The sequence below is a fragment of the Zootermopsis nevadensis genome, unplaced genomic scaffold, assembly GCF_977971745.1.
Source record: "Zootermopsis nevadensis isolate Lab colony 2312 unplaced genomic scaffold, Znev_1.0 Znev_ptg000016l, whole genome shotgun sequence".
NCBI lineage: Eukaryota > Metazoa > Arthropoda > Insecta > Blattodea > Termopsidae > Zootermopsis > Zootermopsis nevadensis.
The window spans coordinates 13623444-13650493 of NW_028259148.1; the positions used below are offsets into that span (position 1 = coordinate 13623444).

The 27050-nt window shown below is 40.7% G+C and overlaps 1 protein-coding gene across 5 annotated transcripts in view; it reads left to right on the forward strand.

Moving 5' to 3' along the window:
- neur (E3 ubiquitin-protein ligase neur) overlaps positions 1 to 27050 on the forward strand; it is an 89929-nt gene that overhangs the window by 40848 nt on the left and 22031 nt on the right. Inside the window, exon 1 of one of the 5 annotated variants that reach the window (XM_022078902.2) lies at positions 3299 to 3560. The exons of 3 other annotated variants lie outside the window; for them this stretch is intronic. In XM_022078902.2, the coding sequence (XP_021934594.1) occupies positions 3440 to 3560 (121 nt within the window). In that variant the 5' untranslated portion in view covers positions 3299 to 3439. Of the gene's footprint in view, positions 1 to 3298; positions 3561 to 24766; positions 24960 to 27050 lie in introns of those variants that run through there. One more of the 5 variants, XM_022078906.2, reaches the window with a different exon arrangement.

The window sequence follows — 27050 nt, forward strand, 5'->3', positions numbered from 1 at the left end:
TGTGGGTTGTTGCGCTGTGTAGTCTGGTCGATGTTAACCAACGTTTCAGAGGTCATACTGCCTCCATCATCAGGGCAATGAAGATTTCTGTCTTCTGGGTTGTTGCGCTGTGTAGTCTGGTCGATGTTGACCAACGTTTCGGAGGTCATACTGCCTCCGTCATCAGGGCGATGAAGATTTCTGTCTTCTGGGTTGTTGCGCTGTGTAGTCTGGTCGATGTTTACCAACGTTTCAGAGGTCATACTGCCTCCATCATCAGGGCGATGAAGATTTCTGTCTTCTGGGTTGTTGCGCTGTGTAGTCTGGTCGATGTTAACCGACGTTTCAGAGGTCATACTGCCTCCGTCATCAGGGCGATGAAGACTTCTGTCTTCTGGGTTGTTGCGCTGTGTAGTCTGGTCGATGTTGACCAACGTTCCGGAGGTCATACTACCTCCGTCATCAGAGTATGAAGATTTCTGTCTTCTGGGTTGTTGCGCTGTGTAGCCTGTCGATGTTAACCATCGTTTCAGGGGTCATACTGCCTCCATCATCAGGGCAATGAAGATTTCTGTCTTCTGGGTTGTTGCGCTGTGTAGTCTGGTCGATGTTGACCAACGTTTCGGAGGTCATACTGCCTCCGTCATCAGGGCGATGAAGATTTCTGTCTTCTGGGTTGTTGCGCTGTGTAGTCTGGTCGATGTTGACCAACGTTTCGGAAGTCATACTGCCTCCGTCATCAGGGCAATGAAGATTTCTGTCTTCTGGGTTGTTGCGCTGTGTAGTCTGGTCGATGTTTACCAACGTTCCGGAGGTCATACTACCTCCGTCATCAGAGTATGAAGATTTCTGTCTTCTGGGTTGTTGCGCTGTGTAGTCTGGTCGATGTTAACCATCGTTTCAGGGGTCATACTGCCTCCATCATCAGGGTGATGAAGATTTCTTCTGGGTTGTTGCTCTGTGTAGTCTGGTCGATGTTGACCAACGTTTCGGAGGTCATACTGCCTCCGTCATCAGGGCGATGAGTATGAAGATTTCTGTCTTGTGGGTTGTTGCGCTGTGTAGTCTGGTCGATGTTAACCAACGTTTCAGAGGTCATACTGCCTCCGTCATCAGGGCGATGAGTATGAAGATTTCTGTCTTCTGGGTTGTTGCGCTGTGTAGTCTGGTCGATGTTAACCAACGTTTCAGAGGTCATACTGCCTCTGTCATCAGGGCAATGAAGATTGTTCAAACCCTGGGGCTTTGCCGCAGTTTTCGACAACCTCCGTTACGTGTCAGGTCTGCCGTCAATGTTCGGACGAAATAGTAAAATGTATTAATTTTTTTCCTTCCTAATTATAATTCCAAACACTTCATCGATAGTTTATTCAACATTTGTTAATGTTTTGTTGTCATAATGTCTGCATACTTAAGGATGTAAGTGCAGATAGATATTTATGGAAATGCGGACTTGTGCAGTCAAGTGTTTGTGACAAGCTAGGGCGTGTCCCCCAGTGTAAAATTGCTTCCCAGGATTCCTTCATTGAGGCCTGACTCCCGGGGATTGTCGTTCCAGGGGCTTTGTACCCTGGCTTGGACACCACACGTGCTTCAAACAACCAAATTTCAACTTTAATGCTCGAATGACCCAGCGTCATTTTGGGGCTCGCGTGATGGGTCGTGAAGGAATGCCATTGCACCAATCAATTCTTGTTAATGTCGGCGCTGAATTATCAGATTCGCTACCCGATAATCTTAGTTCCGGTGCCCCATTTCAACAAATTCCAAAAGGGAAATGAGATTCGTTATCAGTTCCTGTTGACGTTCGGCTTTTAACGTTTCAGTGAAGAAACTGGGACATAGTTTGACAGATATCGCCCAAACTTTCGCCACTCAATACCGAAGATCGACCGGATCGGTTTCTTCCCTGGACTCTTCCTGTGTCACTGAAAAGGTTCACCAGTCGATATATTCTCGATGTGCTCGATATTCTCGATATGCTCGATATTCTCGATATGTTCGATGTGCTCGATATTCTCGATATGTTCGATATTCTCGATATTCTCGATTTTATCGATTTGTTTGGCACAGGAGAATCGGGAAACGTATCCCTAAACTCATTCTGACAAGAACGAAATGGGAGGTAGTGTTTGACGATGGACACTCGTTGTACTGGTGAAAAATACGTCCTTGCACTTCGACTGTTGAAAGACAAGTGACGATCTGGCGCGAACATGACGTGACCTGCGTCACAGCGATATTGTGTCTGATTGTGTTCAATTGCAACCATTAATAAATGTTTTAATGCGGGTTTCGTGACTTTTATATCAGCCTGTATAAAAGATCCAATAAACTCAGCTGTCCATGACGTGCAGATATTATTTTGTGATAGCTGAAACCGTAGGTGTTAACAGTAAAAACGTCCGATAGATGTCATCAGTGGCGCATGGCAGGAGAGGAAGCTTGATGGTAGATTCTTTTTCTGTCGAATGCCGCCCGATACAAATGAGAAGTCCCAAATGCTTCCTTAAATCCTAAAAGTGACTCTCTATATTCGCGGGGGATCGCGTTGCCGCGAATCGCCGATTGTGTCGTAAACTCGTGAAACGAGAGACGTACACGGATTTCCTGAGCGATACAACCTTTCTTGTAGTCCTGGTGTCAAAATGACGGGGGCGATGCATTGAAACTGCTCGCGAAACTCAGTTGGTCTGCGCGGGGAGCTTCTGCCTTGACCGCGGATATGATATTGATACTCAATGATACTGAAATAAAAACGCGGATGACGAAATCGCGTATAACGAGAGCCGCCTGTACTTCGTTTGGTTGTGTTTGTATAATAAATTTACGTTGTATCAGAGCTGCACTTCACATATTTTCCATTTTAACATTTGAGACCTTTTATAGGGCACCAACTTTGAGTTAAGTTTAGTCTCGAAGGCTACGCCTTGATCCACAACAGTCCAACACCACCACATACTTTTAAAGTCAAAAACTCTATCACTTTTTTGAAACAAGAACAATACAGCAGATCGTTGTACAAATAAATTACTCGTCATATGAAGTACAGATCTGATTTCAAACCTGGGACTTCCCGAAATTATATTTGCTGTAAACTATTATAAACTTAATGAAAACTCTGTCTGCCCCCATCAATTCCTGAACAGTTTGGGTCTTGTGCGTTAGGAAAACGAAAATATTGTTTCTGGGATCTGTTAAGCACTGCAGCTGTTTCGTTGGCCATCTGTCGGGCTGTAGGCGTGGCCTGAGACTACGACGCATGCGTGGATTGGTTTGCGACTCGTGGCCCTGCAGCTGTTGTTTGCCCCTGCCTCTCGTTCACGAGCCAGTCGTGGAAGTATCCTAGCTTGGAGCGGACGTGTTTTTCCTTCAGTCCTGTTAGGAACCCCCGAGTGTTGTGTCTTCGAACATACCAGCGACAAGGACAGTGTCGTAAACTTTGGTTTTGGGGCTTTTAATGGGGGTGTTGGGTGCTACGGGCCCTGTAGGAGGCCGTTGTCAGTGTGTGGACGATTTGCTAGCTCCAATTCGTAGCAAGATGAAAGTTCTGAAGAAGTTTAAGAAAAGGATAGGTCTAGGTGCGTATGCCTCTGCGATCCAAGTGGATTTGTGGATTTTTTGATGTCGTCCTTGTGTTTGATTTATTTTTAACTAGGAAATTGTTACAGAGTATTTGGTGATTATGTTTTTATCCGTTTGTTTCTTGCAAGCTTTCTGCTGTAATATTAAGAAACTGATATCGAATAAGTTGTGCAGTAACCGATCTACGTATATTGTTGTAGGTTACACCTCATGGGGGGTTTTCCAAAAGGTAATAGTGACTAATTTCAATTTATCATTTGCCCCGAACAAAGATTCTTTGAACTTTGCCCCCCTAGTGCCAGATACCGATAAATGTCTGTAATCTGTTTTAAGTCTTCTTACAGGTTTATACTAAACATTTTTGTTATGATTTTTAAAAGAAGATAGTTTTGTGTTTACGTGTTTTTATTTTTAAACTAACTCCCGAATAGGTCATTCTGTCATATATGTCCACAGAAGGTTGTGTGGTTTTTATGTTTCTAAACAGTTCGGGCTTAAACAATTCGTGTCCCTGTTAACCTGTGTATTGCCGAAACCAGTACAGAAATTAATTAACTTACCTGAAGGGTTTGTCTTACGTCGGATGTCCTCTTGTTTCAATGCCAAATTCTTTGTAAATTGTGGATATGGAATTTGCCTTGAACATCGGAGTGCTTGCCAATGCTCATATATTCGTAATAGTATTATAGCCAGCTGCTTGTTTGCGCGAGGGTTGAGGACAGAAGAGGGTGTCGCCGATGCGGGAAGTTGCCATGGTTACGGTAGATATTTACATGGAACCATTTTCTCTGTAGTGAAATGTTTTATTGGATTGTAAAGGAACTATATAAGTTCTACGCCTCGTACTGTGAAATATAATGATGTTTCGAGAATGTTAATGACTGCCGAAACCTGACTGTAGTTTTCTGCATAAAATTTTTTTGTTATTATTACAATTTATTTCGATGTATTTCTCGGTTAGGCCTACGAATTCGAGTATCGAGGGTCGTTCGCCAATTCCGCCTACGTTCATCTGCCGCGTAGATATTTTCATATGAAATTCCACACAACTTCAGCTGCCATGAGCAGGGTTCTTTTATTTTCCCCACATGAATGCTGAGTTAGCGTTTTAAAAATAGACACTTCCTGTTCGTCGCTACTAAAAGTATTCTACACTTCCGATAACCTTGCGACGCGTTGAAACATAACACACGCATATGTGGGCGTGGCATGTAGCTCGCATGGGAGAGAAGACGAATGTTCACAGGGTTTTGGTTGGAAAACCAGAAGGAAAGCGGGCTAGACGTAGGTTGGAGGATAATATTAAAGTGAATCTTAGAGAAATAGAATGTGGACTGGATCCATCTGGTTCAGGATAGAGACCAGTGGAGGGCTTTTGTGAACACTGTAATGAACTTTAGGGTTCTGTAAAATGTTGGGGATTTCTTTAGTGGCTGAGCGAATGTAGGATTCTGAGGAAGGACTCGGATATTTGGAGTCAGAACGTGGTAAGTGAAAATTGATTTACGTCGTTGGTATTTCTGAAGCGGAAATCTTCAGTAGCGACTACGAGGACGTGGTAGACGTAAGAGGGCAGCTGACACATGTGCCAGTGAGAGAATTTTTTATGCGACAGCTGTGTGTTCGCCCCCGCGAGTTGAATTTCGTCGCTGCGTAGGCTGACGCCGAGTTTAAAGACGCCCCCTGCTGAGTCGTCTGGAAAATGCATTCTGCCAATTAAATTTTTCAAAGGGGCCCGTGAATATTTATTTTAAGGTACGACGGATCCGTTACGAAGCTGAAGTTCGTGGAGGAAATCACTTACGTAGGAGATTTATAAGTTGTACTCTTTGCTACGATAGAAGAGTTAAGGTACGAAGATTGAATAAGTCTATATATAATTTGTTATATGTTTTGGGAATTTATAATAGGCCTAAAATGCAGCGTTTCGGATTAGGGCACTGACAGGGTTTTACTCAACTCTGGTTTTGAATGAAAATTTCGAATTCTTTGTAAGGCAATTGATTTGCATTCGATGATACATGTGAATACGTGACTCACGTATATACAGGGTGATTCAAAAAGGGCTTTACAACTTTGAAAGTGTATAGAAATTTATTCAGAAGGGTTACAGAATCGGTTGAGGTGTCATTTTGTAGCAAAACAAATCAAATTTTAGCTCAAACAGTCATTTTGGTTCGATGTGATTGGTATTGGTGATAACGCAGACATCCCACCTGAAATCAGTTTCTTGCCAAACACGATCCAGCATATCTAATGTCACTTATGCAACTGCGGCGGTGATTCGAGCTTTGAGCTCAGTGAGATTGGCAGGTAATCTTTAATGAAACCCCATAAGAAAAAATCGAGAGGTGGCCATGCTATCGGCCCTGTTCGACCAATCCACTGACCTGGGAAACGGTTATTGAGGAAATCCCGGACTTCTGTGAGGTAGTGAGGTGGTGCGCCGTCTTGCTGGAAGTGAATGCGTCCTTCTTGGTCATCTTCGTCTAACTGTGGTATATTAGAAAATTTTACGAGCCATTTTCAAATGCACTGCCGCTTGCGCTCGCGGTGACGGAATTCGGTACTACAGCACAACGTGAGTCAAACTTGATTTGTTTTGCTACAAAATTACACCTCAACCGTTTCTGTAAGCCTTCTGAATAAATTTCTATAAACTTTCAAAGTTGTAAAGTCCTTTTTGAATCACCCGGTATATTCTATCTGCGAGTACAGAAATAATACATTATAATCAGTAGCAGGCATTTACGAATAGGTTTTTGTCGGAAAAGACTTATTATCTTAATGGAGATTTGTATCCATTGCCGTCTTGTTATCACGTTGGTTACACTGATACACCTTCCACAATAAACCCTAATTTTGTAGAGATATGTCAAGGTCGTGGATCATCGTCGATGGGTTATGATGGGCCGTAGATTTATTATTGTTATTTAACGACGATGTTCCTGTTAGAATTTTTATACCGTCGAATGGGAACGGAGAGTCCAATACAAAAGTTTCTGCTATGTAAACGTGTTTTTGGGACGCGATGTAATGGAAATGTAACAAGTTAGGAGATGTATTCCGAGGTTATTTCAAAGCGTTTGACTGAAGTAGCTGGAAAAGTTACTGAACACGAATCTCGTGAATTTTGATGTAAAGAATTTTCACCTCAAATACGTATTTTGTAAGTCGGAAATTTGAAGTTTTCGATGTCATCTGTACTTAAGACGTTTAGCTATAAAGCATGTTTGCGTTACATTGAATATTCCTGTGGGCCTATACGGAACGATGGATGGGTATTGTTTGATGAGGATGGAAACCTGTTGTGGGCTTTTGTGAACACGGTAATTAACCTTTGGACCGGCTGAGCGACTATTAGCTTGGGAAGAATACATCTGGTCCATGGAGTTATTTGATAAGTTGTATCGAATGATTTTGCGATTGGGCGATCGTGGCATGTTTTCATTAGACTGGGGGGGGGGTGGCTGAGGAAAACCACGAAACTGATCAGGATAGCGGGAATTTTTTACATTCATCCACGAAATTCAGTGACTTAAATTCAATAAACTCTCGAGGCCAGTGGTCTGGCATGAAACTTGATTAAAACAATTGACTGTGATTGACCGTAATAAATTGTAATCGATGTATTTGAGCAAATATGGAATTTGAAATTAGTAACTTGTATTGTTTGGATGACATAGGCCGTTCTTAAATTGTGGGCCTTGTAAAACTTATTTGTTCGTGTGTTCTGTTTTACAACTGTCGAAATATTCTGTACCTTGTACTTTTGGTAGCAGAGGCCTGACTTGTGCATTCCTAATTTATTCCGAATACGACATGAAAGGGACTTAGCAAGTGTTGTTGTGTGAAATCATTTTCGTAGAATAAGTCACATGACTATGCAGATAGAAGTAAGGAATATTTGGTTTCATGCTTGTATTGATCGGAATTTGAGGAGATTTTAGTCCGTGCTTAACAGCGCCATGAAAGACACTGGACCTGCGCATGCGTACTACGGACCTGTCCTTTGGGCGTGCGCAGTGAAGCGCTGTAGACCATTCAAGATGTGAACTCCGAGACGTATACTTGTCCGCTTTAAATCCACGATCTGCGTCTTATAATTATTTATACAGAATGTTCACTGTCATGGGACTGTTTGGGGTCGACATTTTCGAACAAGTTTCATCGCAGAGCAGTTATTTTAATTGTAACAAAGACATTAATGTTAAAATTATAAACTAAAGTTGTGTTTATTTTTAACTACTCTGTATAAAATAGTTCTCGTTGTAAATTTGTGGTCTTCGAATCAGTTGAAGTGAAATTCCTCTGCGTTAATTTGAAATTAAAGTCACGATGTAACGGTCGTATTTTTCCATTCGTTATGACGTCATAATCTTTTGTGACGAAACTATTTTCATCTTCAGGATTCAACAAATATGACGCTGAGAACGTTTTTTATAGCAGCCCAACAGTGAATGGATTTGTTTGTCGTTGAAAGTGCTGGCATAAATGTTTGCTTTTGAGGTCTGCTTCATTTAAACATTAACCAGTTGTTTTTTATGGTTACGAAACGCGGTCTGCTGCTTTGGAGGAAAGATGGCTTTATAAATTACGTAAATATAAATGTTTTGAGAAAGATTCTAGAAGAATTCTTTGACCTATGAAAGTGTGAAGTTAGGATATTTCTTGGTTAAGAACGTCGTGATATACATACATACGCACTCACGAGCGTACACGTAAGTGCATGTGACCTAGTGAAATCACGTGACTTCACGTGAACCAGACATTGGTGGGAACACGTTTCGGTAAGCGACGGCTTTGAAGAGAGAGCTCGTGTTTAGGCTAACACATGATCGCGAGGACTGCAATTGCATGCATTAGCGATGTTGAACGTTTGAGATCTGGAAGACAATTGGCAGAAGTTTTGTTCCTCATTAGATAACGAAAAGGATTTATTTCTTAAAACATCGTAAGGTTTTTTACAAAAAAAAAAGGGCCAAGATTCATGTAATTAGCATTATTGAATGTAATATCTTGTAATTTATAGCCATTCTACTTTTCCCCGAAATTAAGTCCTTGAAAACCTAACAAATACTGGGTTTTGTTATTAGCCAGATTTTTCCAATCTACATCCAAACCATTTCACGATTATTTTCCCTTCTATGTCTAGGTTTTTCCGAGTGGTATTTTCCCTTCAGGCTGTCCAGTCAAAATGTTGTGCTCATTTCTCATGAAATTAACTTCACCAGCGTAGGCCATTATCTGTTGTGTCCCATATAATCGCTCTGATTCTTTGATCTTTCCTGAACGCGTATTCTAAAGAAATTATCAAAAGCAATGGTGATAAAACATCTCTGTGTCTCAGACCATTATTAATGGGAAATGCATTTGACAAATGAAGAATGTCTTGTGTATGTTCCGCCGTATAGTCTGGTAGATGTTATCGACGTTTCAGAGGTGCTTTCGTCCTCCATCAGAGCGATGAGCACCTCTGAAACGTCGGTAAACTTCTACCAGACTACAAGGCGAAGCAGAACACTATCATTTTCGTACTCGCGTCCGTGAGAACCTCAAATCTCACCATCAGTCAAGTGTTCGCCTTTTTAGAATTTTCTTTACAAATAGGATTTTTCTTTAATTCGTAGCGTTTATTAATGTTTAATCCGAACAGGGTATTATGAAATTTTTGTCGTGTTCTGTACGTGTCTCTGACGGTATTTAACCTAATTTGGCGTGTGTTCTCGATTTACTTTACTATATTTATTTTATTTAGTGTTCTGTCTGACGACAGGTCCATATGAACAGGATCCTTCCATCCTTTTCTCGGACTGGGACCTGTTCATATACGTTCTTGGCAGATGATCCAGAAGTGGTTTGCCATTGCCTTCTTCTGTGTGTGAATGGAGTAATTGTTGGGATGCCACGGAGCAAAACTCCGTGTTGCCTCGACCACGGCCTTGCCCAACACAAGTTATAAATTCGAACCCGAGACCCCAGGATTACAAGGCCAGCGTTCTAGCCGCTAGACCACCGTGATTACTTTCCTATACCGAAGTTTAAAACTTAGGTATGTTCGTTAAATGTTTGTAGAAAGTTACGTTCTAAATCCATCACAATTTGTATTTATTTATATGTTTATTGCAATTAAAATATATCATATTTTGTCTACTTTTTATGAGAAATCAATATATGACCATATAAATTAAATCTGAATATGAAAATGGCCGTGGATTTTCCTTTACAAATACCACAGAGGATGATTGGATGCCAGTAACGTAACTTTAAAATCTGAGGTTTGCAGCTGCTACGTTTAAATTCTAGCGTTAATGTCAGTCTTAAAACGATGCCTGACGGTTGCTTTGAATTCATGTGGGCAGCTAAGGATAATCATCACTTCCTGCCTGTTAGCGACGAGGTCAGACTAATTCCTGGTGGGAGACGTAGATCTTGGATCTACCTTCTAGATCTTACCTTCTACCCTCTGCGTTCTCATTGTCTGGGACCTGGCAGCTGGCACGTCGTGTGAATGAAACAAACTCCCGCGGAAATGCATCATTATGAACAAATCTTGTGTAATTAAGAATTTTTGTATTTTTGGGCAATTGAATACTCTCCCACAATTTAGATCTAGAAACGGAAATAGTATTCATTCATTAGGCCCACATGCATATTCTTCGAGAACAGTTGACGGATCGTCAAAGTTATTGGGTTTGAATTTGAATGAGCGATTTACTATTTTTTTATTCGTTTATGTGAAGACAGGAACTTATAAAATTATGCGTAGTTTGTACGGTGGTAGGATTTCGATGAAACTGCAGTTTTAAAAAGAAAATTATGTGTCTCAACGTTACGTGAGATTGTCGTGATACTAAGCGACTGGCGGTAGGTGGCTCTGTCAGCATTAGTTTTAGTACCTAATTCTGCCGGTAGGTGAATATGCCGACTGTATGTTGGTGAAACAGTTATGCTGTAGAAGATTGTGTTGTGTCTCAAATACGAATAATGCGTAGGGAATGTGAGGAATGTTACTGATACAAGGCTGTGATATCTAAGGACACAGTAACGCCATTTTGACAATCATTACTCGTCTATTGTCTTTTCAAGCACGTTTTTCAAACTTAAGTTTGTTATACATAACCTACAATAAATCAGCTGACTTCATAGAGCAGGAACTACCACTCTTTCGTGTAGTTAAAACATTGCTCGACTTTTATTGAACCCGAATGTTGTAATCCGTGTTCACAAGAGTTTTCCGATGGATCTTATCCGGTCCAGATCTTCACATTTTAGTTCTTTAAGTCCTATTTTAATATTATCATGGAATATACACCTCTCTGTCTCATTTTTTTTCTTTTCGGGACAGTAATTCATATCACGAAGGGTGTATTTGTCCTGTTAAGCAACAAATGTTATGAGTTTATACGTTGTTTTTGGATGAGGTGTCCAAAAATTAGCACGTAAATGTCACGGTCGCTCGGGTCTTCCGCCGTCAAGTTACTTTCCACATTTACGAGGTGCGATCGGAAGGTTTCCAGACTGCGCGTATAAAAACCCGTACACTTATCTCAGGTATTAAATTCATCCATCACCCTCGAAGTAGTTCCCCTGGGAGTGAACACAACGATCCCAGCGCCGCTGCCAAGCCTGGAAGCATCCCTGGAAATCTTTCTTTGTCAGCCTGTCAAGCACCATCTGCGATTCTGCCTGAATCTCTTGCCAAAGACTCGCCAAAACGGCTACGGAAACCTATGAAATGCTAAAGCAAGCATTTGGGGAGTCCGCAAACTTTTGTGTGGCATTCACGTTTTAAAAATGGCCGAACCTCTGTCGATGATGACGAGCGTTCTGGACGACCATCTTCGAGCACAACGCCCGAAAATGTTACGAAGATTCGGCAGGCCATTCACGAAGATCGACGTCGTACCATCAACGACTTGTGCGACATTGTTGGGATAGGCTATGGGACCTGTCAGCTGATTCTAAAGGAAGAACTCCACATGCGACGCATCCTGTCTGAGGACCAGAAGCAGAATCGACTTGACTTCTCGTTTGTCAGGAGCTCAAAGATCTTGCAAGAACCGACCCCAACTTCCTTTCTAAGCTCCGTGTGACTTCTTCCTCTTCCCAAAGATGAAAATTCAGCTAAAGGGAAGGAGATTTGAGACGATAGAAGAGATTCAGGCAGAATCGCAGATGGTGCTTGACAGGCTGACAAAGAAAGATTTCCAGGGATGCTTCCAGGCTTGGCAGCGGCGCTGGGATCGTTGTGTTCACTCCCAGGGGAACTACTTCGAGGGTGATGGATGAATTTAATACCTGAGATAAGTGTACGGGTTTTTATACGCGCAGTCTTGAAACTTTCCGATCGCACCTCGTAGTCATGTGATACGTTCGCGGATTAGGTCATAGCCCGGTATTGCACCTCAGGAAACTTCGTGTCAATAAAACTCCGTTATTTGGCTTCTCCTTCATTTTATCCGTTTATCGAGGGGAGGGGGTACTCGTACTTGACAGCCCTCCGTGTGCACACTACCCCACTGGTGAAGTACCGTTTATTACATTGGTATCCCTTTAGGGAGTCCTTTTAATGGTCTTTTATATTACGAAGGCTGTGCTGAGTAATCTCATAGCAACGCATCGCGTCTCTCCACACGGAGTGTTCTTAATTTCCTTGGAGTTAGCGTGCAACAGATGAATATCAGCTAAGCAAGTTTTGGTTTAATTCGTTATAAATTGATAATGCGCTTAAACCGAGACGTTTTGTAGCAAAAGCGGTGTATGTGTCTGTTGAGAGAGTCTCTTGGGGACATGTGAGATTATTGAACTCTCGTGTAAATGCGAAATAAAGATTGGAGCTTTGTGACATTTAAATAGCGGATATCCGGTGTAAAAAAAAAATCACTAGCCGTTCCTGAACCTGGTCACCTTCAAGGTAGACTTACTCTGTTTCTGACTTTGCACGAGTATTTCGTCCTGCCGTGCCCAAAAGGAATTTTGTAAAAATATTTTTATATCTGTCTCGTCTTTTGCGTGAAGAACAAAAGATTGTGTGACCACGATCAGACTACCAACTTCTGAATGTTATAGTCGATGTTGTCGGCAGTGTCCAAAGCTACGAGGCGCGTCCCAAAAGTAAGTTTCCCTGGGGCCGTTTACAGAAACAAAATACAATTTCATGGAAATATTTATTGCAACAGATACAGCAAGTGTCCAGCTATTTTTCAACATATTCGCCACCGGAATTGAGACATTGGTCATACCGTGGGACCAACTTTTGAATACCTGTGTCGTAGAAGTCTGCCGCCTGGGATTGGAACCACTGTGTGACAACCATCTCCGCCTCTCTGTCATTCTCAAAACGCTGACGCTGACCGGACAGGAATTTCTTGAGGTGTAGGAAAAGATGGAAATCACTGGGAGCGAGGTTCGGGCTGTAGGGTGAATGATTAAACACCTCCCAGCTGAACTCCTGCAGGAGACTTGCTGTCCGTCGAGCCGTGTGCGGCCTAGCGTTATCACTGACCGCACTTCACAGTCGGCGGGAGCTGGAATAAGAACCTCCATCTTCAACAGCTGCAACGATGCTAATGTAAGAACGCGGGAAGTTCCGTTAGTGCATGCGCCATGCTACGTCATTGCTCTATCACGTACGCACAGTCGCTTCGCTCAATATAAGGTTTGCTAGCTGTGGGACGAGTGGGAAACTTACTTTGAGGACGCGCCTCGTATCAGACCGTGTAATTGGCAGACCGCGTATAACGGAATATCTAAAGAACTGAAGATGTGGGGTATGTGTTTGGACACACCTGATGGAATACTAGCTTTATGAAGACGTGAATACGGGCAGGTTACCTAAACTTTCATGTTTTTTGATGATGGAAGAATTTTGGAGTCTACCGTGTCTCTGTTGTTACAGGTTTCAGCTGGAATTTGCCTGTAGTCTGTATTTTCAGAGTGGAAAGAGTAATCTTTACGTTCTGAAATGTCAATAGAACCCAAATTAACTCCAAATTATTAACTCGAATGTAATTTTGATGTTACGACTGTTTTATGTCATTACGAAACGTGATGCCCGGATGATTTTTTGCTGGAATCGCTGTATCGTATATTCCAGACGTGCTTTATTAAAGTTTCTCTCGGTTATTTGATGGCCGTGAGCTCTGGAAGTTGTAATTGGACTATTATAATTTTTATAACTTTATTCCAGTCATAAGACGTTTAGCCAAAAGCAATCGATCTGACTTGCGAAGAAGGAAAAATTTTACACGTGATATATTTTTGGAGCCATCAGATTTAGATTGTCCAGAGCAGTGGTATTCAACCTTTTTTGTTCGCGTACCCCCAGATATAATTTCTCTTCAACTTTGTACCCCCAAAGTTGTTGGTGTATAATTCAAGTTATACATAGTATATAATCTACATCTAAAATAAATTAAATAAATTACGTTACTGATTATTCAGTGTTTATCATAAAATAATATTCTTTTTTTTAAAATTTCACGTACCCCCTAAGATGTCCGTACCCCAGGTTGAATACCACTGGTCTAGAGGTTTCCTGTAGGGCGGAGCCCACCGCCAGAGACTGAATAGGACGACAGATCTAGCATTCTGGGAATCTTGAGTTTTCGTCCTGAAACGATAACAGGGTTTTTACATTTCGGCCACAGTTCTATGTAAGATTTTAAATCATTTTAATTCTCTCGCAGTACAACTGTAGATTTTCAGGTACATTTTTTTTTTATTATTATTTGCAGTATAAATAAAACCTTTGAAATTCTATTCGATCGTCTTCTCAAATATGAGTTGGTGCTATTTCGAAGCTTCAAGTGGACAATTTATTGTCGGATTACAACGCAGCTAGTGAACCGAAGATGCGGGCTGCCTGATACCCCTCTCCTCTCCTTTCCCTTCCCCTCTTTCCCCTTCCCCCTCCCCTCACTTCTATTCAGATACACATTTGATTGTTTTCCCACAAGGGCGATCCATATACTTCGGGTCCGTAGGGGATATTCAATGGTCTTTATCCCAAACTGCCTTGAGTGCTTGTGACGTCACTAGTGCAGACATACCCCCAGTCACAGAGCAGCAGTTGGCAAGTTGTGCATACCTTAATTGTAGCAGTTGGCATTCCCACGAGTCTGTACGTAAGTAAGAAGGGATTTCTCACCCCGACCCCAACCCCAACAGCTTTTACAATTGAGGTTATTCCCCCCCCCCCCCCCCCAAGGGTAGCTGATGGCTTCAGTGCCAGGATATAACGGAATTGAACGAACAAAAGTTTTTAAGTCTCACAGAATTTTTCGACATATTCTTTCGATAATTCTGTGCGCGGTTCATTCATATTTAGTGTATCACTAACAGCTTATATCACGTTTGTAAGTAATTGTCGTCAACTATGCGATTTTATTTTATTTGTTTAGTGTTCTGTCTGAGGACAGGTCCATATGAACAGGATCCTTCCATCCTCTTCTCGGACTGGGACCTGTTCATATACGTTCTTGGCAGATGATCCAGAAGTGGTTTGCCATTGCCTTCTTCTGTGTGTGAATGGAGTAATTGTTGGGATGCCACGGAGGAAAACTCCGTGTTGCCTAGACCACGGCCTTGCCCAACACAAGTTATAAATTCGGGCACCGCCGGGAATCGAACCCGAGACCCCAGGATTACAAGGCCAGCGTTCTATCCGCTAGACCACCGTGGCTGTAACTATGCGATATGGACATTTTATAATCACACTTCAGAGGGTTCTCTGAACTAGTGTATAAATTTTCAATTCCCCCGGGGCACGATTTTCGATCCACAAGAGTTCTCACGAAAGTCTGCCTGCCATTAAGTAGTAATTTTATTTTACCTTGAACTAAATACTCGGGATTGCTACAGACATTACGTAGTGGGATATAGCAAGTACCCACAGTGCAACGCGGTCACACGTCTAGTGCGCATGCGTGGTTTTTGACAAGACTGCCATCTGTGTGTCACGTTAAGACACAAGGAGCTGAGCTCCGGGATATTCGCTGTGCAATTGTCTCTCGCTGACTCCGTACGTTTTCATGCGTTATCGGACATTATTAACGCTGTTGCCATCTCAACTACCAAGGTTTTATTTCCATTTGTTTCTTGGTTTCTCGACCGCGCTGTTTGGTTTTATGTATTCGCAGTGTCCAATCTGTTTACATCGGAATTTTGAGGGATGGGGTTGTCATGACATCCGAAATCAGTTTTATGGTTTTTGCTAAAAGCTTTGCCCGTCCGTCCATCCGCCTGTCGCATGTATAAACCCGAGAACAGCTGAATGAACGTTCATGAAATTTTATATGGGGTAATTTTTCTAAAATCTGTTTCGACTTAATAATTTTGATTAAAATCGGACAACAGTGGCACTTTGCGTGCGGGGAAACATTTCTGCGCTCTGAAGTCGTGTTTGGGGAATCCCCAACTAGGCACTTGCACACACTTGAGCGGATTACTTTTAGTGACGTCATCAAACACCCAACGATCATTGACCGACGTAACGTTTGACTCAGTGACGTCATTTGCAAATCATAAACGTCATATCTTGACGAACGAATTGCCTCCATTGACAAATAATTCTACGCAAGGGAGAGAAATCACGAAATAAAAATCTCGTAACCTTTTTTTGCGTGTTTTAGCCTCAAATGTCGATTTTGCAGGAACACGTGGTTTTGGTTGCGTTTTAAACCTGTCTGTTGAAGGCCTTTCAGAAGCAGCAACAGGGGTTGCAGTTCCCCTAACCAACAATTTCTCATGAGACTTGACGGGGGGTAGGGGATACTTTCCCGAAACTTAAGCCCCTCGGTCGACGAGGGTCTCCGGGGCAACGTGGTTTGAAATGCAGCGTTACGAAGTGACTCACCACACACTTATAAAGGCAGTTGTTCATTAAATAGCCTACGTTTGTAATACTAAAGACAATTACGTGGTCTGAGGCTCGTGTGACCTTGAAACCGTCTTACACTCTGATCACAAGTTTAAATTATGCTCCAGGCATGGATGAATATCCCTATTTTTCTGTTGTTCTGTGTAGATTCAGGTCTAATTCAGGGACTGTCCCCCATACAAATGCAGGCGTTTGTAGTTTTAGAAGTACTGGTTTGGCTCTAGAGATCTATACCAGTGGTATTCAACTTAGGGTACGTGAAATTTAAAAAATATATATATTATTTTATGATAAACACTGAATAATCAGTAATGTAATTTATTTAATTTATTTTAGATGTAGATTATATCCTATGTATAACTTGAATTATACACCAACAACTTTGGGGTACAAAATTGAAGAGAAATTATATCTGGGGGTACGCGAAGACATCTCAGGGGGTACGTGAAATTTAAAAAAAATATATTATTTTATGATAAACACTGAATAATCAGTAAAATAATTTATTTAATTTATTTTAGATGTAGATTATATACTACGTATAACTTGAATTATACACCAACAACTTTGGGGGTACAAAGTTAAAGAGAAATTATATCTGGGGGTACGCGAAGACATCTCAGGGGGTACGTGATATTTAAAAAAATATATTATTTTATGATAAACACTGAATAATCAGTAAAGTAATTTATTTAATTTATTTTAGATGTAGATTATATACTATGTATAACTTGAATTATACACCAACAACTTTGGGGGTACAAAGTTAAAGAGAAATTATATCTGGGGGTACGCGAAGACATCTCAGGGGGTACGTGATATTTAAAAAAATATATTATTTTATGATAAACACTGAATAATCAGTAATGTAATTTATTTAATTTATTTTAGATGTAGATTATATCCTATGTATAACTTGAATTATACACCAACAACTTTGGGGGTACAAAGTTAAAGAGAAATTATATCTGGGGGTACGCGAAGACATCTTAGGGGGTAAGTGAAATTTAAAAAAAATATATTATTTTATGATAAACACTGAATAATCAGTAATGTAATTTATTTATAATCTTTTGATGCCAGTATAGTGATTTTAACGTACGAAACGAAGGGAGTTTGTTGAACAGCTGGTCGTGCTGTCAGCTTCTCAATAAGAATCTCGTTCCACAGTGTTATTATCGTAGTACAGCATAGTCATAACTAATTATTTCTCATGTTCCGTACTTTTGCGAAGGCCGACGCTCAAATTCACTTCCTGAAGTAGTTGTTAAATATTTGAAGAGTAAATTTTGTCCAGTCAGCATCAGTAATGCTCCGATCAATACGTCCGATTGATCTAACACATTTTCCTGGTGACATTGCCTGTTTCCTATATTTAGCTAAACTTGCTAGGAATCAAGGTTCAAGCTAACAGAGGAATTGTCATTGAATGGGGCAAATCAGTTTGTGGTCTGTGCTGTTGGTGTTAATTTATGCGGAAGCTGATTTGGAAGAAGGGGGAATGTCGCCACCAGGATACAGGACAGAATCATTACATGCGAGTCCCTTTTGATTTTTTTTTAAATATGGCGTAATTTGAATTATTTTTGAATGATAGCAAACCAGAACTGAAATTACGAAGAACGTAAAATAAGACTAAATTTTGGAAATGCAGCGCTGTTAAGAATGTTTTACGTTCCGATCTGCTGTCGAAAAACGTGAATATTTTTTTTTTTTTTTTTTTGTAGTGTTCTGTCTGACGACAGGTCCATATGAACAGGATCCTTCGATCCTTTTCTCGGACTGGGACCTGTTCATATACGTTCTTGGCAGATGATCCAGAAGTGGTTTGCCATTGCCTTCTTCTGTGTGTGAATGGAGTAATTGTTGGGATGCCACGGAGGAAAACTCCGTGTTGCCTAGACCACGGCCTTGCCCAACACAAGTTATAAATTCGGGCACCGCCGGGAATCGAACCCGAGACCCCAGGATTACAAGGCCAGCGTTCTAACCGCTAGACCACCTCATCTTATTATTATTTAGTGTTCTGTCTGACGACAGGTCCATATGAACAGGATCCTTCGATCCTTTTCTCGGACTGGGACCTGTTCATATACGTTCTTGGCAGATGATCCAGAAGTGGTTTGCCATTGCCTTCTTCTGTGTGTGAATGGAGTAATTGTTGGGATGCCACGGAGGAAAACTCCGTGTTGCCTAGACCACGGCCTTGCCCAACACAAGTTATAAATTTGAGCACCACCGGGAATTGAACCCGGGACCCCAGGCTTACAAGGCTAGTGTTCTGACCGCTAGACCACCGTGGACATACGGCATACGAAAATATAATTTCACCTGTTGTGTTTTATGGACGTGTCATTTGGTATCACAGTATTTACAATTGTTATTGTACTCTGTAGCGTGAAAGTTTATTATATTTCGATATTCCGTCGTAGATGTTTTATGTTGCTGATTGTAGGTAAAATTCTGTGCAGTTCGTATCGAAAAAGGTCGTTAACTCTGCAAAGCAGACACCGGAAGGAGGCCACTGCTCCTCAAGCGTAGCCAACCTAACCATAGCGGGAACAGCTGTTTCTTTTTTCCGACACTTTCGAAACGGAAAGAGACTGCTGCCTCTTAGCTGAATCAAAATGAGTCAAATTGGGTAGATACCTGCGTTTTATAATGCAGTGGTATTCAATCTTTTTTGTTGGGATGCCACGGAGAAACCGGGCTTCAGCCGAATTATATTCGCGAAAACAAAATCTGTTCTTATCTGTTGAAAGTTGTGTAAAAAAATAACCTGGAATCAAACTGCATAATATTTTAGCGAAAAATGTAACCATTTCTTACTTTGTTTAATAAAATTTGACGTTTTCACGGCTGTAATTGCGAAGTAGTCTGGTAGAGTCACCAAGGACCTCCGAAACGTCGGTAAACACAGCAACACAGCCATCAACATAGCTGCAACTTAACAGCTTATATACAGAGTCAAATTATATCTAATGTTAACCATTAATTGTATTTTAAGGGTTTTGTAGTAGGCTGTAGACTGAGGAAAATCACGAAGACATGAGTCAGGAAGTTGGTATCCTGCCAGAGACTCGAACATTATACCTCCGAGGTCAAGTGTGGAGCACTGCCCGATAGACATGCCTGTGGTGGATCTGCGCAGCGTTACATGACGAGGGATCGTACTACATGATTTCGTTAAAAACTGTCTATTAGTCCCGATAATAGACCTATCAGTGACGAACACTCAGCGTTTGAGAACCTTCAAAATTTAAATTTTCCGTCAAAACAAAACACAATACGTATACTTTTATGTAAGATTTTAATGGTTGGTTGCTGTGCAGTCTTATCGGACGATCATCCGTTGAAGAATGCAGTTATAATCCATGTTTCGATGACTGTCTCTGCATCCATCATCAGGACGTCAATCCTGATGAAAGCAGAACTATCGGAAACCTTGGATTCTGATCTTCGTTGTATACACGCCCCGTTTGATTACAGATGTAATGTTTCACATAAAACGTGTCCCCTTGTTTCGGAAACTGACGATCAACACGTGAGTAGAAAGCTCATGACCGTTCGTTTTAAAGATGTGGTGGTTCCCACGAAGCCGCCAGAACAAAACAGAATCGACGTTCCGTGCGGCTGACTGACTCGCCTGCCTGTCGTTCTCTGTAAAATTCCCATCAGTAATTTCTCTGTATACCCGCTGTTGAACAAAACCTGTCCGCGCAGACCAGCTATGTTTACGAGACCTGGTTACTAATACGGACTGTTTGTTACAGGCCAGCGGGTTTCGTGAACCTGCTTTCTAGATACGTAAAGTGAAATGTTGCATCTTACGTATTCTGTAAGCCACGCTGTTTAAGTTTCTTATTGATTTGAATTAGTGGTACTTGTGGGTTATCGGGACACAGAACGGGATAGTCGAATAATTAACATCTCATGCATTTTATTTATTTAGTGTTGTGTCTGACGACAGGTCCATATGAACAGGATCCTTCCATCCTTTTCTCGGACTGGGACCTGTTCATATACGTTCTTGGCAGATGATCTAGAAGTGGTTTGCCATTGCCTTCTTCTGTGTGTGAATGGAGTAATTGTTGGGATGCCACGGAGGAAAACTCCGTGTTGCCTAGACCACGGCCTTGCCCAACACAAGTTATAAATTCGGGCACCGCCGGGAATCGAACCCGAGACCCCAGGATTACAAGGCCAGCGTTCTAACCGCTAGACCACCTCATCTTATTATTATTTAGTGTTCTGTCTGACGACAGGTCCATATGAACAGGATCCTTCCATCCTTTTCTCGGACTGGGACCTGTTCATATACGTTCTTGGCAGATGATCCAGAAGTGGTTTGCCATTGCCTTCTTCTGTGTGTGAATGGAGTAATTGTTGGGATGCCACGGAGGAAAACTCCGTGTTGCCTAGACCACGGCCTTGCCCAACACAAATTATAAATTCGGGCACCGCCGGGAATCGAACCCGAGACCCCAGGATTACAAGGCCAGCGTTCTAAAATATAATAATTTGTCATTTATTGAAATAAAATATAACAACTTTCAAGTTCCGTATAGACGTATTTACGTCAAATTCTCCGGAACCGTGGTTCCACTGTCAACTTTTTAAATCCAGGCTTGAAATCAGTTGCAGTTCTACCAACCTATTAGTAGCCAGTTGTGGGGCTGAGACTGGAAAGCTAATTTGTATGCCTGGGTGAAGTGCTGAGGTGGCACTGAGAGTTTTATTTTGTAGGAGAGGCTCACTGAAGACTTCGACTCGTGACGAATTAAAAAGTGTAAGCACTTACAAGTTGTAAATTGATAAATGTACGGAACAATTGTGGTGCGTTTACGTGTATGAGGCCCCAGTGGATCTCAAGAAAAATTTTGATAGTGTACACAGAGAGATACCGTGCCACGGTGGTCTAGCGGTTAGAACGCTGACCTTGTAATCCTGGGGTCTCGGGTTCGATTCCCGGCGGTGCCCGAATTTATAACTTGTGTTGGGCAAGGCCGTGGTCTAGGCAACACGGAGTTTTCCTCCGTGGCATCCCAACAATTACTCCATTCACACACAGAAGAAGGCAATGGCAAACCACTTCTGGATCATCTGCCAAGAACGTATATGAACAGGTCCCAGTCCGAGAAAAGGATGGAAGGATCCTGTTCATATGGACCTGTCGTCACACAGAACACTAAATAAATAAAAAACACAGAGATATTAGGCTCTCTGTGACCTTGAAATGTCTAATTTCGTGACGACAACTGTAGGTAGTGTTTATTCTTGAGACCTATGCCTTGTTTCTTTCTCGTTAATGTGGTTTAACACTGAACACTTCAACATTAGGCCTGTGTTTCTTCGACGTAAGATTTGACATCTTTTAAAACACTTTTCTGTACGCGGAAGATATTTCCTTTTGGCAGTGATGCCAAATTTGATGTCATTGCCCGACTCAAGCGAGTGATGGAACAGAATCGATATATGTGTAGAATTGAACGACGTTTCGGACACTTTTTTTCACTTCCTCGGGGGGGAAGTAATTATTTATAATGCTGGATAAGTCTTCCTGGGAGTTCCACGTGTCTCGGTTGCTTGCGTGTTGCCAGTAAGACCCCCTGATCACGTCACAGTTGACCTGCCCCACTGCGGAAAATCATCGCTGCCTGCCTATTTATTCTCTTAGATTTCCCACGACAGAATCGTGAGAGGAAAGTTATTGATCTCGATGTTACGGGCAGGAGCCAGGAGGAATTCACCTCCGGGCCGATATTACCTACTTTCATAAACGTCGAGAAGCTGGAATCACTTGCAACCGGAACGAGACCCATAAGAGGCGAGAAATTTCTTTACGGTGAGCGACTATCAGCTTCACAGTAAAGATTCTGCCCGCGTGGATTCGGTTAGTCTGGCCTTGAAATGTCGTACAACTATTTTGTCGACGTGTTAGGTAACGTATGACCTTGAATGACGCAGAATATTATCGATAAATAAACAGTTTCCGAAAAAAGACGTTCCTAATTGACACAAATTAATAATTCACGAATTACACGAGGTCTCAGAGAGGAAAGGAGATATCCCTGGACGTTTTATAGTAACATTTGATGCAGAAACGCACGCAGGTTCCTTGTTTAAGTCGGCAGGTACGATGTTGCTAGGCAGCGAACCGTGAAACATTGACCTTTCCATGTTAAAACACGCGATATCTCGGTTAGGAGTATTCGGCCATTCTGGTCTTGATTGGTTGTTTGATAAGATCAGTGAAAGAAGTGTGTCCCTGCGTGTCTGAAGAGTTGAAGTTGAAATTTCAACTTTCCGTGGAAATATACGAAGTAACTCTTTTAACTAAAATCAGCGTAGGAGGGGTTAAAATAGTACACGGTCATTGTCTTAACCAATTAGGAATTTAGAATAATGAGATAAGTAACTTAAAGTAGCAGAGTCCTTAAGAAGCTACTTAAGAAGTTTATAAACATATATTTTAAATCTTGTCCGTCTAATCACAATAAATTCTTATTAAATATTAAAATATTACAATAATTTACATTTAAAATATTTAAAATATCAAATGATGTTCTTTATCGAAATATTCGATTTACATTAGACCATAGAATATTTCGATAAAGAACATCATTTGATATTTTAAATATTTTAAATGTAAATTATTGTAATATTTTAATATTTAATAAGAATTTGTGATTAGACGGACAAGATTTAAAATATATATTTATTATATCACAATATGACGCAACTTTACCATCTCAAGTTTATAAACGTTTATTGAACCAGAAGGTTCATTACCGCGTTAGTTATAAACTTCTGGAGCTAAAATTTCTCTTGGGACTCAACGTTAAACTTGATATGGTGATCTCCATCACTTTAGATGGTCTATAAAACGTTGATCGCTTCTGGACCACAGATTAAAAGTCGTCCTAAGGAAATAAAAGACGTCCCACAGAGATTTTGCGATCACTAGTTCAAAATCTGTGATTATAAATTTAAGTCGAAAATGGCTCTGGGGAAATTTAATTTTATCAAGTGAGAAATTTGTCGGATTTCTTCGAGAAAGCTCTTAAAACTGAGAATTGTACTTGTAGGTCGACTTTGTATCTACAACGGATTAACACGGAAGACCAAAGGGGTATATAAACTCACGAGTAACATTTTAATTACATGTAAACTTCTTGTTGAAGAAATTAATGTGTGATGTCTGACTTGTGACACTTTTGATCTCTGTACTTTTCCAAAGATAATGAGCTGTGTGTTGTTTGTAACGAAATACGTCACTGCGCGCGCACACACTCACTGGGAACTTCAGACGACCTTCACAGTCGATGGCCAACTTTTTTTTCTATATACGACATCGCGTGCACTGCGTTACGAAGACTGGAATTCTAAGATTTTTCATCCTGTATACGTGAAACTGGTTTCTTCTTCAGAATGTTCTCATGGACGAGTCATTCTCATCTCGTATCACTTATTTCTTATGACTTCTGATGTTCTTTTCTCATGTATTTCTGGAGTCTTTGAGTCTGGTGTCCATAATTCGATTCTTCGCCGTATATTGCTAGATTAAACCTAGAAAGATTGTTGAACCACACTCTTGGGAGACGTAAATATCTAGTCATAAAACCTAAATTAAAAAAAAAATCGACGTGTAAGACCAAGGAGGATAATATTAAAATGTACCTTAAAGAATTTGAGTGTGAGGTTATGAACTTAATTCGTCTGCATGGTGAAAACGAGGATATGGTAATGAAACTTGGAGTAGCTTTCAAAGAACGCTGATCTCGTCCAGTACCGCTACCTGATATATCACACAAATGTATTAAATTAAAATAAAAAGCTGGGAGTTTCAATGAACGACGATGTATTCAGTCTTCTTCGAAGTCAAGGCCGATCTTTGCCTCTGGGTGCAGTCTCTCTTCAAGGAAAATACCATAAGATAGGAACAGATGATAAAAAGTAATGAATATATAATATGACGTCACTTTTCGAGGCGATTTAACGTTTCTGTATCGTAGTTTTATTTGCAGATTTTAATTATTTTCCTCGCCCATACGTGGCGTGAGTCAGGTAATGACTTCAAATGAGAGGTTATTCCAGGACGTCGATTCTACAGTTCAGTGTAAGGAGAAATACTCCTGTGGCCAGTTACCTTCTGCGCAAGGTTTGATTGGCAGTTGTTTTAAAGCTAGCGACAGCCTTTGCCTTGTGTGTGAGTACAGTTTTTATTCAATTACATTTCAAAGCTGGGTGATTTTTATCGCTTGTGGTAACCCTGGAGAGTGTGGTGTTCGGTGGAACCCAGCACAAGGTAGTGTGACATCATCAGTGCTTAACACGACTTCGTTGTGTGTGGATCATTTAGCCAAGGCTGGTCCTAAGCCGTTCTCTCGTTCGGTTGTGTCGCAGTGGTACTGTGGGGTTTTGTAGACGTCTTTGTGAAGTGATTCTGCTGTTCTTAAGGAAATTAACACCGATATTTAAGTAATGGTGGTTGTATTTTGTGCGATAACAGGTAAGTGACTTATAGTAAAGTGTCTTTGTTATTTAAATTCGTTTTCCGCGTATAGTGATTAAGTTAAGTGTGTGTGGAGCTGAATTTCATTCTCTTGCGTGGTTTTCATGACATGAAGCTGAATTAAGGACAGGGATAGATTTATATTATTTGTTTAAAAACTTATTCCCTCTCTCTTTTCGTGGAGGTATTGGAATATTTGTATTACAAAATCTTTGCTGTCTCTTTGACATTTGTATTTCTTTGTCTTCTATGTGTCCTTTACCCCCCCCCCCCCCACAAGTACTCTGAAGACAAGAAAATTAGCATTGAAATGATCGAAAGGAATTCCTTGTAAGCACACGTCATTTCAACGATTGAAGATCCGAGTACCATTAGTCGGCTAATCCACAAAGTTAAACCACAAATGGTTTCTCGTCTGTAAATGTGTTTCTTTAAGTGTCTTGCAAAGTGGATTCAATGGATTTAGATTCAGTAAAACGTGGGTTAGTCCGTTGTTGCTGTTAGGTCGTCATTTGGTAGTTTCAGCGTTGAAAACGACTATAGGCCGGTTCTTAAAGAACAGTTTCCGTTAAATTTGCGATGTTCACGAAACCACTTTCCCGGGGTTTGGAGTTACATTCTTTTTGCGGGAGGAACTTTTAAATGTATGCATGTTAATTGCGGTAAACTACCAGTAGCACGCGTGTACAGTTAACAGTTATTTGCATTAAATGTGGCAGTGTGTGTGTGTGTGTGTGTTATTATTCATCTGCACGGTTGATAAATGCATTTTAGTAATTTAAAAACAACACCAGTATTGTCCGATCGTGTAGTACGGAAATTCCGTTTTAAAATTTACAATCTTGCTTACTTGAAACTAATAAACTGATTTCGTCAGATCCATTATATGAAAATATCTGGACACGACCTCCAAAACTACACTACGAAAATATTGTAATTGAGTTTTAAATTTGATATAATTTTATACCTGATGATGGTTTAATAAAACCAAAACATGTTGTAACTGTTCCAATTGTAAATCGATTATTCGATATGGAACAAAGAATGATATTTTAATTATCTTATTTTAAATACATTGTGATTTGACGGAATAACCAAATAATTTAATTTTAATCAGAGTAGTCTAGTTTATAATCGCTACCGCCATAATAATAATAATAATAATCACAGGCTCTCGAGTATTTTGATGCTAGGTTTCATTCAGTTAGATCAGAACTTAAACGCGTTTCTTTTGTCTGGAATACCATTTCCCCCACTGACGCCAACATTCGTTTGTTTTTTCTCATGTTTTGGTCTGGTTATGAGAATGTTTCTCGATGTCTTAAATCTTGCTACCAATTTACTACGACGAAGCTATACCTTGATTACCTTTCCCTTGTTAATGTATACAGCAGCGCAAAAGTTTAAACATACTTTCTTACTGCTGTTGGTTGGTATTCCTGTTTTTAGTCTTTCCAACGTTTGCTGTCTGTTTAATACGTAAACTTGTAGTTCTTCCAGGAATACGGACATCCTTAACAGTTGGTCTCACTAAACCATGTTAAGTGCTTTTTGTTTGTTTGTTTAATTGTTTCTAATTGATTGGTTGTTTTGTTTATGCAATTATTTATTATTGCTATATTTTTGTGCTTGTTTTCCATGAGGTCCGCGCCCATAATCGTGAAACATGTTTTATTAATGCGGATTATTGTATGATATTTTTGTAGTTGTTATTATTATTATTATTTATTTATTTATTTAGTGTTCTGTCTGACGACAGGTCCATATTAACAGGATCCTTCGATCCTTTTCTCGGACTGTGACCTGTTCATATACGTTCTTGGCAGATGATCCAGAAGTGGTTTGCCATTGCCTTCTTCTGTGTGTGAATGGAGTAATTGTTGGGATGCCACGGAGGAAAACTCCGTGTTGCCTAGACCACGGCCTTGCCCAACACAAGTTATAAATTCGGGCACCGCCGGGAATCGAACCCGAGACCCCAGGATTATTATTATTATTATTATTATTATTCCATCTATTCAGCACATTATAGGGTATTTACTTCTATGTACCCAAGACAAACCTTGCTATTTCTGAAATACATTTTGT